Here is a 17,416-nt window from a genome sequence, read left to right on the forward strand (position 1 = left end):
GCATTAAAAACATATGACCATAAAGCTCCTCCCGTCGCCGCAAGATGAATGATTTTCATAAAGTTTTAGGCAAATTCGATTAGCATGGCCTGGCGCCCCAGGTGTGCATGTTTTGCTAATTTTCAAAAATTCCATTGATCCTAAGAAAAATCTCCATCCCCCGGGGCACCGGTCTATACAAACTGAACTCGCTCATTGATTTCATACAGGTTCCAAACCGTTCAATAGTTAGGCTATCCATATTACCGGAGTTTATGTTCTTTATATTTCTATCGTGGATTTGCGGCCGCAATTTATACTGAACAAAAATATAAACGCAGCATGTAACAATTTCAACGAGTTTACTGAGTTACAGTTCATATCAGTCAATTGAAATAAATTCATTAGTCCCGAATATGGATTTCGCATGACTGGGCAGGCCCACCCACTTGGGAGCCAGGCCCAGCCAATCAGAATAAGTTTTCCCCCCAAAAAAGGTCTTTAATACAGACAGAAATACTCCTCAGTTTCACCAGCTGTCTTGGTGGCTGGTCACAAATTATCCCCCGTGTGGTGGTCTTGGGCTGGAGAGGTTTACACGTGGTCTGCGCTTGTGAGGCCGGATGTGAGGCCAAATTCTCTAAAATGACGTTGGGGGCAGCTTATGTTAGAGAAATTAACAAAAAATGATCTGGCAACAGCTCTGGTGGACATTCCTGTAGTCAGTACACCAATTGCATGCTCCCTCCCTGAAAACTTGACTTAACAGTCAGTATCTGGAGTGGCCACCAGCTGCATTAAGTACTGCAGTGCATCTCCTCCTCATGGACTGCACCAGATTTGCCAGTTCTTTCTGTGAGATGTTACCCCACTCTTCCACCAAGGGACCTGCAAGTTCCCGGACATTTCTGGGTGGAATGGCCCTAGCCCTCACCCTCAAATCCAACAGGTCCCAGATGTGCTCAATGGGATTGAGATCTGGGCTCTTCGCTGGCCATGGCAGAACACTGTCATTCCTGTCTTGCAGGAAATCAAGCACAGCACGAGCAGTATGGTCGGTGGCATTGTCATGCTGGACGGTCATGTCAGGATGAGCCTGCAGGAAGGGTACCACATGCGGGAGGAGGATGTCTTCCCTGTAATGCACAGCGCCCCAGACCATGACGGACCCGCTCAAGAGTACAGGCCTCGGTGTAATGCTCATTCCTTCAACAATAAATGTGAATCCGACCATCACTCCTGGTGAGACAAAACCATGACTCGTCAGTGAAGAGCACTTTTTGCCAGTCCTGTCTGGTAAGAGACGGTGGGTTTGTGCCCATAAGCGATGTTGTTGCCGGTGATGTCTGGTGAGGACCTGCCTTACAACAGGCCTACAAGCCCTCAGTCCAACCTCTCTCAGCCTATTGCGAACAGTCTGAGCACTGGAGGGATTGTGCATTCTTGGTGTAACTCGGGCAGTTGTTATTGCCATCCTGTACCTGTCCCACAGGTGTGATGTTCGGATGTACCAATCCTGTGCAGGTGTTGTCACACGCGGTCTGCCACTGCGAGGACGATCAGCTGTCCATCCTGTCTCCCAGTAGCGCTATCTTAGATGTCTCACAGTACAGACATTGCAATTTATTTCCTTGGCCACATCTGCATTCCTCATGCCTCCTTGCAGCATGCCTAAGGCACGTTCACGCATATGAGCAGGGACTCTGGGAATCTTTCTTTTGGTGTTTTTCAGAGACAATAGAAAGGCCTCTTTAGTGTCCTAAGTTTTCATAACTGTGACCTTAATTGCCTACCGTCTGTAAGCTGTTAGTGTCTTAACAACTGTTCCACAGGTGCATGTTCATTAATTATTTGTGGTTCATTGAACAAGCATGGGAAACAGTGTTTAAACCCTTTACAGTGAAGATCTGTGAAGTTATTTGGATTTTTAAGAATTATCTTTGAAAGACATGGTCCTGAAAAAGGGAAGTTACTTTTTTTGCTGATTTTAGTTACATTTAATTTACATTTTGGTAATTTTGGGACTTTCTCTTACTGGTTTGACATTGGGAATGTTCTCAAATAGTTCAAAGAATGTTAAGAAACAATGTTCTTCTGTAGGAATTTCACTAAATCAGGATAACATTTCCAACAAGTTTCCTCAAATCAAATCAAATGTTATTCGTCACATGCGCCGAATACAACAGGTATTGTTGTGAAATGAAATGCTTACTTACGAGCCCTTAACCAACAATGCAGTTTGAAAAAATATGGATAAGAAATAAAAGTAACAAGTAATTAAAGAGCAGCAATAAAATAACAATAGCGAGACTATATACATGTATCATGGTTCTATTTAAAGTAATGTTCTTAAATTGTTCCAAGAACATTAAGAAACAATGTTCTTCTGTGGGAGTTTCAGTACTTCAGCATTACATTTCCTATGGTTTCCTCATGATTCTATTTAAAGGCATGTTCTTAAATTGTTCCAAGAACATTAAGAAACAGCGTTCTTTTGTAGGAATTTCAGTACTTCAGCATATTGTTTCCTACAGGTTTCCTCGTGGTTCTATTCAAAGTAATGTTTCTCAAATTGTTCAGGGAATGTTAAGAAAACTTTCCATAACAAAACATAAGAAACTTTTGTTACGTTCAGAGAATATACAAACATATACATTCCATTCAAATCAAATCAAATCAAATTGTATTTGTCACATACACATGGTTAGCAGATGTTAATGCGAGTGTAGCGAAATGCTTGTGCTTCTAGTTCCGACAATGCAGTGATAACCAACAAGTAATCTAACTAACAATTCCAAAACTACTGTCTTATACACAGTGTAAGGGGATAAGGAACATGTACATAAGGATATATGAATGAGTGATGGTACAGAGCAGCATACAGTAGATGGTATCGAGTACAGTATATACATATGAGATGAGTGTGTAGACAAAGTAAACAAAGTGGCATAGTTAAAGTGGCTAGTGATACATGTGTTACATAAGGATGCAGTCGATGATGTAGAGTACAGTATATACATATGCATATGAGATGAATAATGTAGGGTAAGTAACATTATATAAGATAGCATTGTTTAAAGTGGCTAGTGATATATTTACATCATTTCCCATCAATTCCCATTATTAAAATGGCTGGAGTTGGGTCAGTGTCAATGACAGTGTGTTGGCAGCAGCCACTCAATGTTAGTGGTGGCTGTTTAACAGTCTGATGGCCTTGAGATAGAAGCTGTTTTTCAGTCTCTCGGTCCCAGCTTTGATGCACCTGTACTGACCTCGCCTTCTGGATGATAGCGGGGTGAACAGGCAGTGGTTCGGGTGGTTGATGTCCTTGATGATCTTTATGGCCTTCCTGTAACAACGGGTGGTGTAGGTGTCCTGGAGGGCAGGTAGTTTGCCCCGGTGATGCGTTGTGCAGTCCTCACTACCCTCTGGAGAGCCTTACGGTTGAGGGCGGAGCAGTTGCCGTACCAGGCGGTGATACAGCCCGCCAGGATGCTCTCGATTGTGCATCTGTAGAAGTTTGTGAGTGCTTTTGGTGACAAGCCGAATTTCTTCAGCCTCCTGAGGTTGAATAGGCGCTGCTGCGCCTTCTTCACGACGCTGTCAGTGTGAGTGGACCAATTCAGTTTGTCTGTGATGTGTATGCCGAGGAACTTAAAACTAGCTACCCTCTCCACTACTGTTCCATCGATGTGGATAGGGGGGTGTTCCCTCTGCTGTTTCCTGAAGTCCACAATCATCTCCTTAGTTTTGTTGATGTTGAGTGTGAGGTTATTTTCCTGACACCACACTCCGAGGGCCCTCACCTCCTCCCTGTAGGCCGTCTCGTCGTTGTTGGTAATCAAGCCTACCACTGTTGTGTCGTCCTCAAACTTGATGATTGAGTTGGAGGCGTGCGTGGCCACGCAGTCGTGGGTGAACAGGGAGTACAGGAGAGGGCTCAGAACGCACCCTTGTGGGGCCCCCGTGTTGAGGATCAGCGGGGAGGAGATGTGGTTGCCTACCCTCACCACCTGGGGGCGGCCCGTCAGGAAGTCCAGTACCCAGTTGCACAGGGCGGGGTCGAGACCCAGGGTCTCGAGCTTGATGACGAGCTTGGAGGGTACTATGGTGTTGAATGCCGAGCTGTAGTCGATGAACAGCATTCTCACATAGGTATTCCTCTTGTCCAGGTGGGTTAGGGCAGTGTGCAGTGTGGTTGAGATTGCATCGTCTGTGGACCTATTTGGGCGGTAAGCAAATTGGAGTGGGTCTAGGGTGTCAGGTAGGGTGGAGGTGATATGGTCCTTGACTAGTCTATCAAAGCACTTCATGATGACGGAAGTGAGTGCTACGGGGCGGTAGTCGTTTAGCTCAGTTACCTTAGCTTTCTTGGGAACAGGAACAATGGTGGCCCTCTTGAAGCATGTGGGAACAGCAGACTGGTATAGGGATTGATTGAATATGTCCGTAAACACACCGGCCAGCTGGTCTGCGCATGCTCTGAGGGCGCGGCTGGGGATGCCAGCATCAACAAAACTATCTCTATCCTCTATCTTGTTAAGTGTGTTCAGGTGTGTTTGTGCCCACTAATTGGCCACATCTGATCTTAACGAGTGCTTGTTTCTTTTAAACTGAGGTCTGTTTGAATAGAATAAAATGAACAGCTTTTTATCTGTAAAAAACATGGCATGCTAGCTCCATCCTGGTGACGCAGGCAGGTGGCTAGTGCACTAATTCCGAGGATAGAGAAGATTACAGGTTTTAATTTCACTGATGCCGTGTCACAATAAAAAAACACATGTGTTTGCATGATTAATGCTTAAGGAAATACATTTCCATGTGTCTGTGCTTGGAGTTCAAAAAGGTTAACCCAAAATATGCTAGCTGTGTTATTAAGGCTTATTGAAACATTTAGTGAATGTTTTAAGGAAGTTATTAAAAAAACTCAAAATAACCTAGAATTTCCGTTCTAAGAGAGTTAATAAAACCTCTCAGGTAAACTTCAAAAGAACCAGAGTAAAACATTCTCAGAACCTCCCTGCAACCTAAAAATAAATGTTCCCAGAATAGGCTAAATGTTCATTTCTGTTCTCAGAATGTTTAAAAAAACATCAGGAAACGTATGGTTTTGTTCCCACAACCAATGTGAAACCAAAAACATACATTCCCACAACTTCCAAGGAACCAAATTTGCTAGCTAGGCTGTTTCCCCTAGCTGTCACTCATTCTGCTTACAACTGTAGCCCAGAATTTATTGTCGTGCCTTGCCTACATTATGTTGATCTCCATCCTAGCCACCTGCCTCTGTCAGAGTCAAACCAGAGTTCCCGGTCTGTCCAAAATAGTATCAACATGACACACATATGTATACCATACCATAATAGTAATATACTTCTACTCCTACAAAAGTACAATTTACAGTACATCACATTATCAAACATTTCAGAGCATAAAGCCAAAAGGTGAAAAGGCTACTACGAAAAGGCCACTACCTGACAATCTGTGATAAGAACAAGACCTTGCTATATATATACAGATATGTTTTATGGGTTTCTTTTATGAGCTGGTAACCATCTGATAAAACAGTGTGACTCCAGCCTGGGTTTTAGGAGCAGTCTGTGTGCAAACAGGGCCCTATATGGAGGCCTCCTGTGAGCCTGTGTTTGGACTCTCTGTGGGAGGAAAGTCTGTCTGGACCACCACAGCACCATTCCTCCCTCCCTCCTCCAAAAAAGGAGGGGAAACCTTTCATTTCTTTCCCCTCCTAAGCCATAGTGATAGACACAGATGTCAAACAATGTTCTGGACAGGACTGCTTTGCCACTGTTAAATGTCAGCCATAGATTGCTTATAAAATGTTCCTCAGGGTACGCTATATGTTCCACTGCAATTGTTATTTCTTTTTTGCTCTTGGTATAGAAAGATCAACATAGGAAACACTCGCGTATTAGTGTTCATAAGAGTGTTCATAAGAGGTTTGAATCTGTCATTTATTTGTCACGTGCGCCGAATACAACGGGTGTAGACCTTACAGTGAAATGCTTACTTACAGGCTCCAACCAATAGTGCAAAAAAGGCACTAGGTGAACAGTAGGTAAGTAAAGAAATAAGACAACAGTAAAAAGACAGTGAGAAACAGTAGCGAGGCTATAACAGTAGAGAGGATATAACAGTAGAGAGGCTATAACAGTAGCGAGGCTACATACAGTAGCGAGGCTATATACAGTAGCGAGGCTACATACAGACACCGGTTAGTCAGGCTGATTGAGGTAGTGTGTACATGTAGATATGGTTAAAGTGACTATGCATATATGATGAACAGAGAGTAGCAGTAGCGTAAAGAGGGGTTGGCGGGTGGTGGGTGGCGTGACACAATGCAGATAGCCCGGGTTAGCCAATGTGTGGGAGCGCTGGTTGGACAGGCCAATTGAGGTAGTATGTACATATGTACATGAATGTATAGTTAAAGTGACTATGCATATATGATAAACAAAGAGTAGTAGCAGCATAAAAGAGGGCAGTGTTCAACACAATCTTGTGTAGTTACAATGTGGCATTTACCATACATAAAGATTTTAACAGTAACACATTTTATATTGCCAGCTGTAGGGCTTAAATGAGACGATCTATGCTCACGGCCTGCTTGACTGCTCCTCTCCCAATTTTCCAACATCATTTTTAGTGTCTTAAACACAACACAAAACCACAGGAAATACATTGTGCATTGAACACATAGCTTCAGGCAGTTCCAACTCCATGCAGCTTTAAGTAATGATGTTTTTAAATCTCAGGCAAACACATTCCATCTGTCTGACAGGTAACTATGGAAGTGGGTTCTGCTGTATAGATTCATTTAATCAATAAGGCAATGAGTACAGTATAGAAAAACTCAACTTTGATATCAAGCACTGATTGACCTCCACAGTGAACTCCCGCAATCACCACAAATGAATGGACCGAGCCATTTGTCTCTCTCTGTACCAACTCTGCGACTGCAGGGAATGCTTGAGAAAAGCGTATTTGATAGTACAGCGTCTTTATCAAGCTCATGTGGTCTACCATTAGGACCAATGCACAAGTAACAAATGGCCTCTATACTCTCAGGGCAGGTTTCCTGGACACAGATTAGGACAAGTCCTGAACTAATAGGATGTTTCAAAGAGATTCTCTACTGAGCATGCTTTTTAGTCTAGAAGACCGGTCAAAAGAAGGTGAAAACGGCTCTGATCCAGGGGCGATATTCCACCGAATATGGGGAATGACTTTACTGCCCCCTTCTGAAATTACTTCCGTGCGCCTCAAATTCAAAGACAGAGCTATGGATGCCAGGATTGGCCATCCATGATATCCAAAATATACACTGCTCAAAAAAATTAAGGGAAAACTAAAATAACACATCCTAGATCTGAATGAATGAAATATTCTTATGAAATACTTTTTCTTTACATAGTTGAATGTGCTGACAAAATCACACAAAAATTATCAATGGAAATCAAATTTAGCAACCCATGGAGGTATGGATTTGGAGTCACACTCAAAATGAAAGTGGAAAACCACACTACAGGCTGATCTAACTTTGATGTAATGTCCTTAAAACAAGCCAAAATGAGGCTCAGTAGTGTGTGTGTCCTCCACGTGCCTTTATGACCTCCCTACGCCTGGGCATGCTTCTGATGAGGTGGCGGATGGTCTCCTGAGGGATCTCCTCCCAGACCTGGACTAAAGCATCCGCCAACTCCTGGCGTTGGTGGATGGAGCGAGACATGATGTCCCAGATGTGCTCAATTGGATTCAGGTCTGGGGAACAGACGGAGCAGTCCATAGCGTCAATGCCTTCCTCTTGCAGGAACTGCTGACACACTCCAGCCACATGAGGTCTAGCATTGTCTTGCATTAGGAGGAACCCAGGGCCAACCGCACCAGCATATGGTCTCGCAAGGTGTCTGAGGATCTCATTTCGGTACCTAATGGCAGTTAGGCTACCTCTGGCGAGCACATGGAGGGCTGTGCTGCCCCCCAAAGAAATGCCACCCCACACCATGACTGACCCACCACCAAACCGGTCATGCTGGAGGATGTTGCAGGCAACAGAACGTTCTCCACAGCGTCTCCAGACTCTGTAACGTCTGTCACGGGCTCAGTGTGAACCTGCTTTCATCTGTGAAGAGCACAGGGCGCCAGTGGCGAATTTGCCAATCTTGGTGTTCTCTGGCAAATGCCAAACGTCCTGCACGGTGTTGGGCTGTAAGCACAACCCCCACCTGTGGACATCGGGCCCTCATACCACCCTCATGGAGTCTGTTTCTGACCGTTTGAGCAGACACATGCACATTTGTGGCCTGCTGGAGGTCATTTTGCAGGGCTCTGGCAGTGCTCCTCCTTGCACAAAGGCGGAGGTAGCGGTCCTGCTGCTGAGTTGTTGCCCTCCTACGGACTCCTCCACGTCTCCTGGTGTACTGGCCTGTCTCCAAGTAGCGTCTTCATGCTCTGGACACTACGCTGACAGACACAGCAAACCTTCTTGCCACAGCTCGCATTGATGTGCCATCCTGGATGAGCTGCACTACCTGAGCCACTTGTGTGGGTTGTAGACTCCATCTCGTGCTATCACTAGAGGGAAAGCACCGCCAGCATTCAAAAGTGACCAAAACATCAGCCAGGCAGCATAGGAACTGAGAAGTGGTCTGTGGTCCCCACCTGCAGAACCACTCCTTTATTGGGGGTGTCTTGCTAATTGCCTATAATTTCCACCTGTTGTCTATTCCATTTGCACAACAGCATGTGAAATTTATTGTCAAGCAGTGTTGCTTCCTAAGTGGACAATTGGATTTCACAGAAGTGTGATTGACTTGGAGTTACATTGTGTTGTTTAAGTGTTCCCTTTATTTTTTTGAGCAGTGTAGTTTTAACAATGTTTTTAGGCTGTACAGTGTTAGTTTACGTTTACTTTGTTTACAAACATGGAGTAAAACAATTGTATATTGTCAGTTCTGATGGGGTACGACAGTTGAACTAAGCTCACATACAAGTTATATTCTTCAAGAATCAATGAGTACATAGCATTAATTTGTACATCCAAATATAAATGTAGAAACTGCAGATTGCCCCTTTAACATTGACATTTACATAAAGGGAGTCAGAAGGTCTTTATATTAAGAAAACATTTACTCTGGTCTTTGGACGACGGGATTGACTTGATACGCAGTGACATACTGTATCTCAGTAATTGGACGGCCCAAATAACCCTATTCATTCACTTACTGCCATCTGTGTAGACTACGTAGGATGGTAACTTGAGGGTAACTGTCAGGATTTCTGGATTCAGTATGGACACAGAATCAGGTTAACTTACAGTTCTTATCTCATAGGATTTCATCATGTTGTGCTTTCAAAAGAGCTGTATTTGAATCCAAGGCCAGAAAGTAGCCTTCATGGATGAATTCCCAGGGAGTTCATCATCTCATGCATTTTCCCATGTCTGTCTGTCTGTCTGTCTGGAAACTGATACCATTTCAAGGGGCTGTAGAAATCAAAGGACTCCGTTTGTCACAACCCCCTGCACTGTGGCAGGAAATGCCACCTGACAGTAATTGTTTAATCAACCATGTGTTTCAAGCACAGTGAATGTTACTCTTTAGGACTATGACCATGAGAGATAGGGGAAAGGGAAACATCCATGTGGACTGAAAGTGAGTTTGGTGTGGTGCAAGTGTTGTAATGTTTCATTGTATGATTAATTCAGTAGCTAGACTGAACCTGAAAGTACTAGTTTGGTCTCTTTATGCTTTTATCAGAGGTAGGCCTTTCCTTTGGAGTTACAGTCCCCTCCATATGTATTTGGACGGTGAAGCAAAATGTTACATTTATCTCTATACTCCAGCATTTTGGATTTGATATCAAATGTTTCATATGAGGCGACAAGACAGAATTGTCACCTTTCATTTGAGGGTATTTTCATGCATAGCTCCAGTGATGAACAAAAACTGTGATAGCCACGCACAGACCTCTGCGTTTTAAGTCAGTAGGCCTAATAGATATTATTTTTCTGTAGGTGTTTTTGTCTATTTTTCTCCAACGGCATAAGGACGGACACAGTGGTCAAATGGTAGAGTAAGTTCAAATGACATTTATTCAACATGCTGACTTGTAAAGGGACTGTTCCGTCTTCATGAATCTATATGGTAGCAACGAGGAGACAACTCCACACTAGGAAGCCTAGAGGCCAGCACTACGACGTCAAAAGTTGTCAGTCAGCATCGGCGTAACATGTTTCACAAATTCGGTGTGGCAGGATGTGGAGACACCGATGTGTTCAAGTATAATACAATTTCCAGATGCAAAATACTTCTAAATTGAAAGTAATTAATGTAGGATTGTCTTTACAGTGAATCAGTTAAGGAAATTAAATGAAAATAGACCATGAATAAAGCCAACAAAGAAATATCCCCTACTTATTGAAATGTGGCTGCATTTCAGCCAGGCCAAAGACTTTCTGCACTTTAAAAAAATGAAGTGGGTTGTGACTTCACCAAGTTTGTTCTCCCAAAAACTCAGATTAAAAAACAACTTCCCATATATGGACAACAGCTTCTTGAGTGTTACGAGACCCCCTCGCACTGTGGGCCTATTGCATGTCAGTACATTCAACAGTCACTTTCTCTTTAGAAAGGGAGCCCTGCTCACACAATCCAACAGAAGCTTTGAATAACTCCAATTTATCAGATATGAAAGTGCCCTAACTCTGCTAGTGGAGTATTTCTCACAATCTTGGTATGTTAGCTTTTAAAACCTATACTGACAGCTCTTCTCCCCACTCTCTGCTCCAACCCTCCTCAAAAAGTCTCGAGACAAGCTTAAAGTTATGTCTTCCAGATGACTCGCTGTTACCACGAGGTCACTCTTCAGATATCCTCGACTGAGGCATAGACTCGCAAGAGACGTCATCTATTGCCATTTCACACCGGTACAGGCAAATATTTGGCAGTTAAGCCAAAGAAGACATTAACACAGGGCTTATATAACAATGTGCTCAAACTTTGGAAAGGCCTTCTTTTGGAACTTGGCACCCTTGACCCTAAAATACTGCAGTTTAATCAAACTTCATTTGTTTGACAAATCCAAAAACGAGTTCAATGAGGATGTCATGCGCAAAGCCCTTTTCTTGAGGAGTGGTGCGCGTTTTCATTCCACTTCCCTACAAATGTAATTCAACTTTCATTTAATTCAATTTGCCCCTATTCCTTATGCTACATTAGAAAGGTCTCGTTCACAGCTGCCTTGCCTAAAAAAAGGCCTATTGTTGCTGTCTGATGTGAATTAAGCCAAGTTTCTCCACATCAGTCTTTTTTGGAATGTCAACACACTCCGCAATTCTGAAAAGAACAAGGTTTAAAACGAGACTATTTGTCTAAAAATGGATGGTCGTTTGACTTATTTACAGATGAACATTACTGGAGTGGCTGTGGCCGAGTGAGGCTTGTCGTGGATGATACGATACAGAAGCGTTGTAATACTGTCAATCAAAAGCTATAGAACTTGCTCTGCCCTAAATAAATAAACTAAATCAATTGAATGTCAACATCAGTAGAATCAAGGATGACATTAGTTGAAATGGAATTACACAAAAAGCTAACGTTCTCTAAATAGCCACATGTCAGTGCAACGTTGCATGTCCAGAAGTCTGTGTATGTACTGTATTTATGTTCCGTTAACATTTCAAGTAGAACAGGACCAAACTACAAAAACTCACTCTGAAACACATATACCCAGAGGCTAGCATAGGTTCATAAAAGCAATGAAGTTACGGTAGCATAGTAACTGAGTGTTTGTCCAGAAAAACAAAGATATTCCCTTTGATCATGCTCCATGACACTGAACAAGTGCCAGGCACTTAAAGCTCGGTGATAGGCGATTCCTCCCACTCTCTTTGAATACCAACCTGACTTCTATCAGATTCTTCTGACCTTTGTGTTACACTGCAATGCTGTTTTGTTGAAAGGCCACTGAGCATATAGGTAAATCGATAATTTAATAGTTTAGGATTGACCTCAATCAGTAGAACAAATTCAGACAAAGTCAATAGGCTGAATTAAAATATTATAATATATTTTATATAGAGGTAAATGCCAAAATAAAGGAAACACTTGAGTAAAATGAGGGTTCTGGTGCCTCTTATGGTGTCGGGTGCATTTTACTGAGGGGTATCGTACAAAGCAGGTTTGAGGAGTTAGAGGTAACATTGGTGGCTCACCTTCTAGCCAGCTAAATTTCTATGGCAACAAATCCTTCGGAACTAAGCTGCTCCAGGCCAGGCTAACTCCACTCACCCAGAATGAAATGACTGAGGACCAATGAAATCCGATTCCCTCCCTCTTGAAAAGATTGCGTCATCCACAGGTGGCTGGTGTCATCATAATTGGGGAGGACGGGCTCATAGTAATGGCTGGAACTGAAAAATTGGAATGGTATCCAACACCAACACATGGTTTCCATTAGCTCCATTCCGGCCATTATTAACTAGCGTCCTACCCTTAGCAGCCTCCTGTGGCATCATCACCTTCATTTCTTGGAGACTACTGATTACATGTTTTATTAATCAAACTGTTTTTTTTTCCTTAAATAACACCAAAATGTAACACTTGTATCAGGAGTGTTTAAATGTGCTTGTGCATTGATAAGCACACCAAAGACAGCATTAAAGATAAGTAATAAAATAAAGATGGCACTTCTAAAAGCCTATTTAACACCATAGCCTCATGAATTTGCAAAATAACATTTCATTTTCATTTCGGCACAAATTAAAATGTGGCACTGACTCGCTCATGGATTCACGTTTTCAGCATTGTCTCAATGAAGAGTCTAGCGTTCGACTAGTATCGTGCAACATGCACAAGCAGTTATAAGTGTCACGATCGTAGTAAGGATTGGACCAAGGTGCAGCGTGGTACGGATTGGACCAAGGTGCAGCGTGGTACGCATACATTTTATTTTATTTAAATGAACACCGAACAAAAACAACAAACTACTGACCAAAACATGCTGCTACTGGTGTGCACACAGGCAACTAACTGTAGACAAGATCCCCAAAACACAAATGAGGACATGGCTACCTAAATATGATCCCCAATCAGAGGCAACGATAAACAGCTGTCTCTGATTGGAAACCATATCAGGCCAACATAGACATACAAAAAACCTAGAGGACCCAGCCTAGTCACTATCACACCCCAACCAACATAGAGAATAAACAGCTTACTATGGTCAGGGCGTGACAATAAGCCTGCTAGAGTTAGCAGCAGGAGGACAAGCAATATCCATACTCGTAGTATGAATGAAGCCTGACTTAGGAAAGTGAAGCTAACTGAAGCTGGTTAGCTTTAGAAAACCCTGAGTAGATCTAGGTTGCTTCGTAGGATACCGCTGTGGTATGGTTTAGGTCCACTCAAGGTGAACACAAATAAATACACAGCCATTCTGAGTGAATCATTTCTATCCTGATAGGAAAATGCCCCCATCCACAGGGCTCGCCGTGGCCCAACACTTTAAGACACTTTGTTGGTGTTTCCTTTATTTTGGCAGTTACATGTATATTATATGTTATAAAATATGTCAGAGTTCATAAAATATTTGATTTTCATCTATTGTGGGGATTTTTTGGCACACATTTTTGATGTCACAGGAATGTATTTACGCTCTCTCTATGGTTGACAAGTTGATGACAGATTTCCATAAACAAGACCTGGGGAGTGTAACATTCCAACACCTGGAAGAGAAAATTTGAATTATTATATGAGCATTCTAGCTTCAAAGTCTAACAAAGTAATGGCAGTAGCCTTGTGGTTAGAGAGGAAGGTCAGTTACCACCCACTGGGCACAGATGTCAATTCAACACCTAAATTTTTTTTGGGTTCAACGTAATTTCATTGAAATTACGTGAAAAAAACATTGATACAAACATTGTAGGCACAGTGATTGGAGGGTTTTCAGTTCAAGTGAAGCAGTTTTGGTTATTTCGGTCAGCCTTGATGTAAATGCTTTTCACATGGTATCATATGATGTACAAACAGTCTTTGTAAAAAAATGTTTTTGATAAGTAAATTAATAAATGTTTCACTAGAGGTTAAATAAATAATATTGCTGCTCAAAGGGAGCATTATATATCTATGAAGTGAACAGCTCTTTTAAAATGTATTTACAACATTCTATTTAAGGAATTATGCCATCTATGAAATGCTGTACAGTGTACGTTTCTGTAGATAAATGGAGGGGCTTCAGTAAACTATACTCTCATGATGAGTACATTTGCCTGAGACCTGAACACTTGTGTTAGCTCCCTGAATAGTTCAGTGGGCTAACAGTCTTGTGGCACACTTTGGGCCGATTTCCAGGACACAGACTAAGCCTAGTCCTTGAATACAAAAGTAAGATTCTCCATTGAGCATGCTTTTTAGTCCAGGACTAGGTGAAATATGTGACTGGGAAACCACCCCTTAGTACTTAGTATTTGGTGACATCATCAATCCTGTCAAAAAATGACCTTTAAAATAGTTGAATTCTTCAAAAAATGTAGTCCATATGTTACCAATGTCATTCCCTGGAGTTCCACAAAGCAAAACCAGGCTCTCCCTAAAACAAAGGATGTAATGACTAAAAGAGTCCTATAACCAAGTAAATGGCTACAAGTGAGATTTGGGTCAGTGATGTGGGTCCACTTAAAATTTCAATTAGGAGAGAGTACCCCCACAAAGCTTAGGAACCCTAAGTTATTTGGCCATTTGAGAGTTAGTATTTCATGATGAGATATTAAAATATTTATTGGTTCAGCCTTTTTTATTGGGCTGCCTATTAGAACTTTTAGTGCAGGGGAAAGCATTGCTTGCGAGTTGTTCTCCTTCCCAGAACAAATCAATGCCGCAGAGTCCTAGACCCCCTCTAAGCTACACCTTGACCCCTTGCTGGGGGGCTGGATGTGGTTGATGGGGTACCCATCTACACCATCATTCACAAGCATAGTCATTTTCATTTCCTTTACAATGCACTTGACATAGCCTAGTCATACTGATCCATCAACTGTCTTTGGATGGCATTCCTACACAAAGCATCCCTGTGCTTTAAGGGTCTGTTTATCCTTACCTGATGCTTCTTAGGTAGCTCCATGTGTGGCCAATGAAGGAGCGGATTGCCTTTTGGTAAGTATCTCTGTCAAAATGGACTTACTGTCCATTCTCTAAGACAGTAGTGTACATAGTAATGTATAGCCAAGTGGCCACTGTTCCTAAACATGTGGAGAATAGAACCGTGTTGGCCACACATGTGACCAAGAAAGTTATGCCATTGGGAAAGGCACCATTATTCCAGCTGGACACAATTACTAACATGTAGAAAGTAATAGGCTACAAATTAGACCAGCATGGGATAGGTCTACTGTATGAATCAACATGTGGTTGGCTGCACAATTTTGCCTATAGGCTTCAATTAAACAAGATTGAACAAATCTACCATTTTCGATTGAGACTTATCTAAATAAAAGTTCCCATCCAACAGCTTTCCATCTTTTCCGTTTTGTTTAGGCTTTTATCACTCCGTGACCCCTGAAGGCACTGTCTCCACAGCTCGAGGATGTTTAGATTCCAAATTAAATGTTCACTTGTGATAACTGATAGATCGCGCTGCACGCCACAGTCCTCGAGCCCTGACCATATAAGGGTCTCCAGGAATCATACCATAAAAAAACCCATCTCCGACACACCAGAAAAAAAGGGGAATTCTGCCCGTCTCAAACACATGCTCTCTAAACTCAAAACATTTGCCCAAATAAAGTATTTTCAAAACAATTAATTCACCATATGAAATGTAGGCCACAACATCAACCCTAAAGATCAACATCAGTAGGATACCTGTCTCAAATTAGCATCAAATAACCTACATGTCCAGCGTAGCTAATGGATTCATTTCCAAGTCGCCACTGTTCCTGAACATGAGGAGAAAAAAAACTTGTTGGCCTAAAGCCGCATTGTATGACATGTAAATGCACGTTTTACATGGTTCAATAGAAACATTCCACAAATAAACGCGAGACAAAACAAACTTGCAATGCGACAAATCATGATCTTGATGAAGGCTCCGTTGACCTATGTTATACACTGCAACGCCAAAAGCATAAACAATTAACAAAAAAATACTTCAAACTAATTATGTTTCTACCTGATAAACCTGCAAAGGTCGGTAGGCATCCCCCTCTCCTTGGCAGAGACTGAAGCCCCAGGGCGCGCCTCCGCGCACCGTTACACAGATATAATCCCCAGTGCCCATGCCACACGCAGCAGGCTCCCACCAAAACCGCTATCATCAAATTGTCCGGGGTTGGACCAACAGGGCTCTAGGAAACCAAGAGCAGCACAGTGCAGTATAATTCCCATCATCTGCAAATTATCCCGATTCCAGCCTTCTCGTCCAGCCCGCTCTGAAACGTCATTGCACATTGCCCCGCCTGCTCATCTAGTTGTGCGCTCTTGGGAATGTCTTGTAGCTGCATTTGTGTGGGGCCACTGTCGGGATTGAACTTCTCATACAGTGTAGCTACAATAATAATGAGCTTTGATATCTCAATTAAGTTTATGTATCGATTATGATGGCTGTTTTCTAGTCATATGTATGTGTTGGCCTATAGCCTATTGGTTGAAAGGGATTTAGGCCTATTTTTTTATTTATTGTGTATCCCTATAAATCAGTTGATTACTTGCATTGTAAATATAAAAATAATATCTGATGACTAGACAAATAATGGACTATTGGAACCTAACTTTGCTCCTTGTAGTCCAAGGACCTTACATGCTCTTTTAATCGGTGTGAAATGGCTAGCTAGTTAGCGGGGTGCGCGCAAATAGCGTTTCATTCGGTGACGTCACTCGCTATGAGACCTTGAAGTAGTTGTTTCCCTTGCTCTGCAAGAGCTGGGGTTTTGTGGAGCGATGGGCAAGGATGCTTCGTGAGAGGCAGTTGTCGATGTGTGCAGAGGCTCCCTGGTTCGATGCGAGAGGAGGGACAGAAACATTACTCTTTTCGGAGGCGAATTGGCTCTGGCAGCCAAAACAGCCAAATACTCCATCCACACACAGGTGTTTGGAGACGCAGATATAGCTAATTAGCACAGGTACCACCTCTGTTTTCCATAACATGGAAATGCTCTGTATAACATGGAAATGTGGCTTAATATGTGTAGTAATTTAACCTTATGTTTTTGGAAAATTATTTATCGCTGAGCGTTGGGGCTCTTAACAAACTCCCCCAGGCAGAAGATAGGCCCATTGTGAATAGGCGCTAAAGGTTGTTAACGTCTATGAATGGGTTGTCAGTAAGTGGTGGCCCGCGGAAAATTCTCGTGTATGTGCATGTGTGGTACCCAGGCTATTGAGTGTACGGTTTGGCAATAGGCCTACCTATACAATATAATAAA

At 42.5% G+C, this 17,416-nt stretch overlaps 1 protein-coding gene across 2 annotated transcripts in view; it reads right to left on the bottom strand.

Annotated features, from left to right (window-relative positions):
• Positions 1-16,374, bottom strand: part of LOC124008108 (synaptopodin-2-like) — a 44,386-nt gene extending 28,012 nt beyond the window's left edge. For both annotated transcript variants that reach the window (XM_046319090.1, XM_046319089.1), the window contains exon 1: positions 16,165-16,374. In XM_046319090.1, the coding sequence (XP_046175046.1) occupies positions 16,165-16,272 (108 nt within the window). In that variant the 5' untranslated portion in view covers positions 16,273-16,374. The remainder of the gene's footprint in view (positions 1-16,164) is intronic.
• Positions 16,375-17,416: the final 1,042 nt, after the last annotated feature.

This window comes from Oncorhynchus gorbuscha, linkage group LG21 (assembly GCF_021184085.1).
Source record: "Oncorhynchus gorbuscha isolate QuinsamMale2020 ecotype Even-year linkage group LG21, OgorEven_v1.0, whole genome shotgun sequence".
In the NCBI taxonomy this organism is placed as follows: Eukaryota; Metazoa; Chordata; class Actinopteri; order Salmoniformes; family Salmonidae; genus Oncorhynchus; species Oncorhynchus gorbuscha.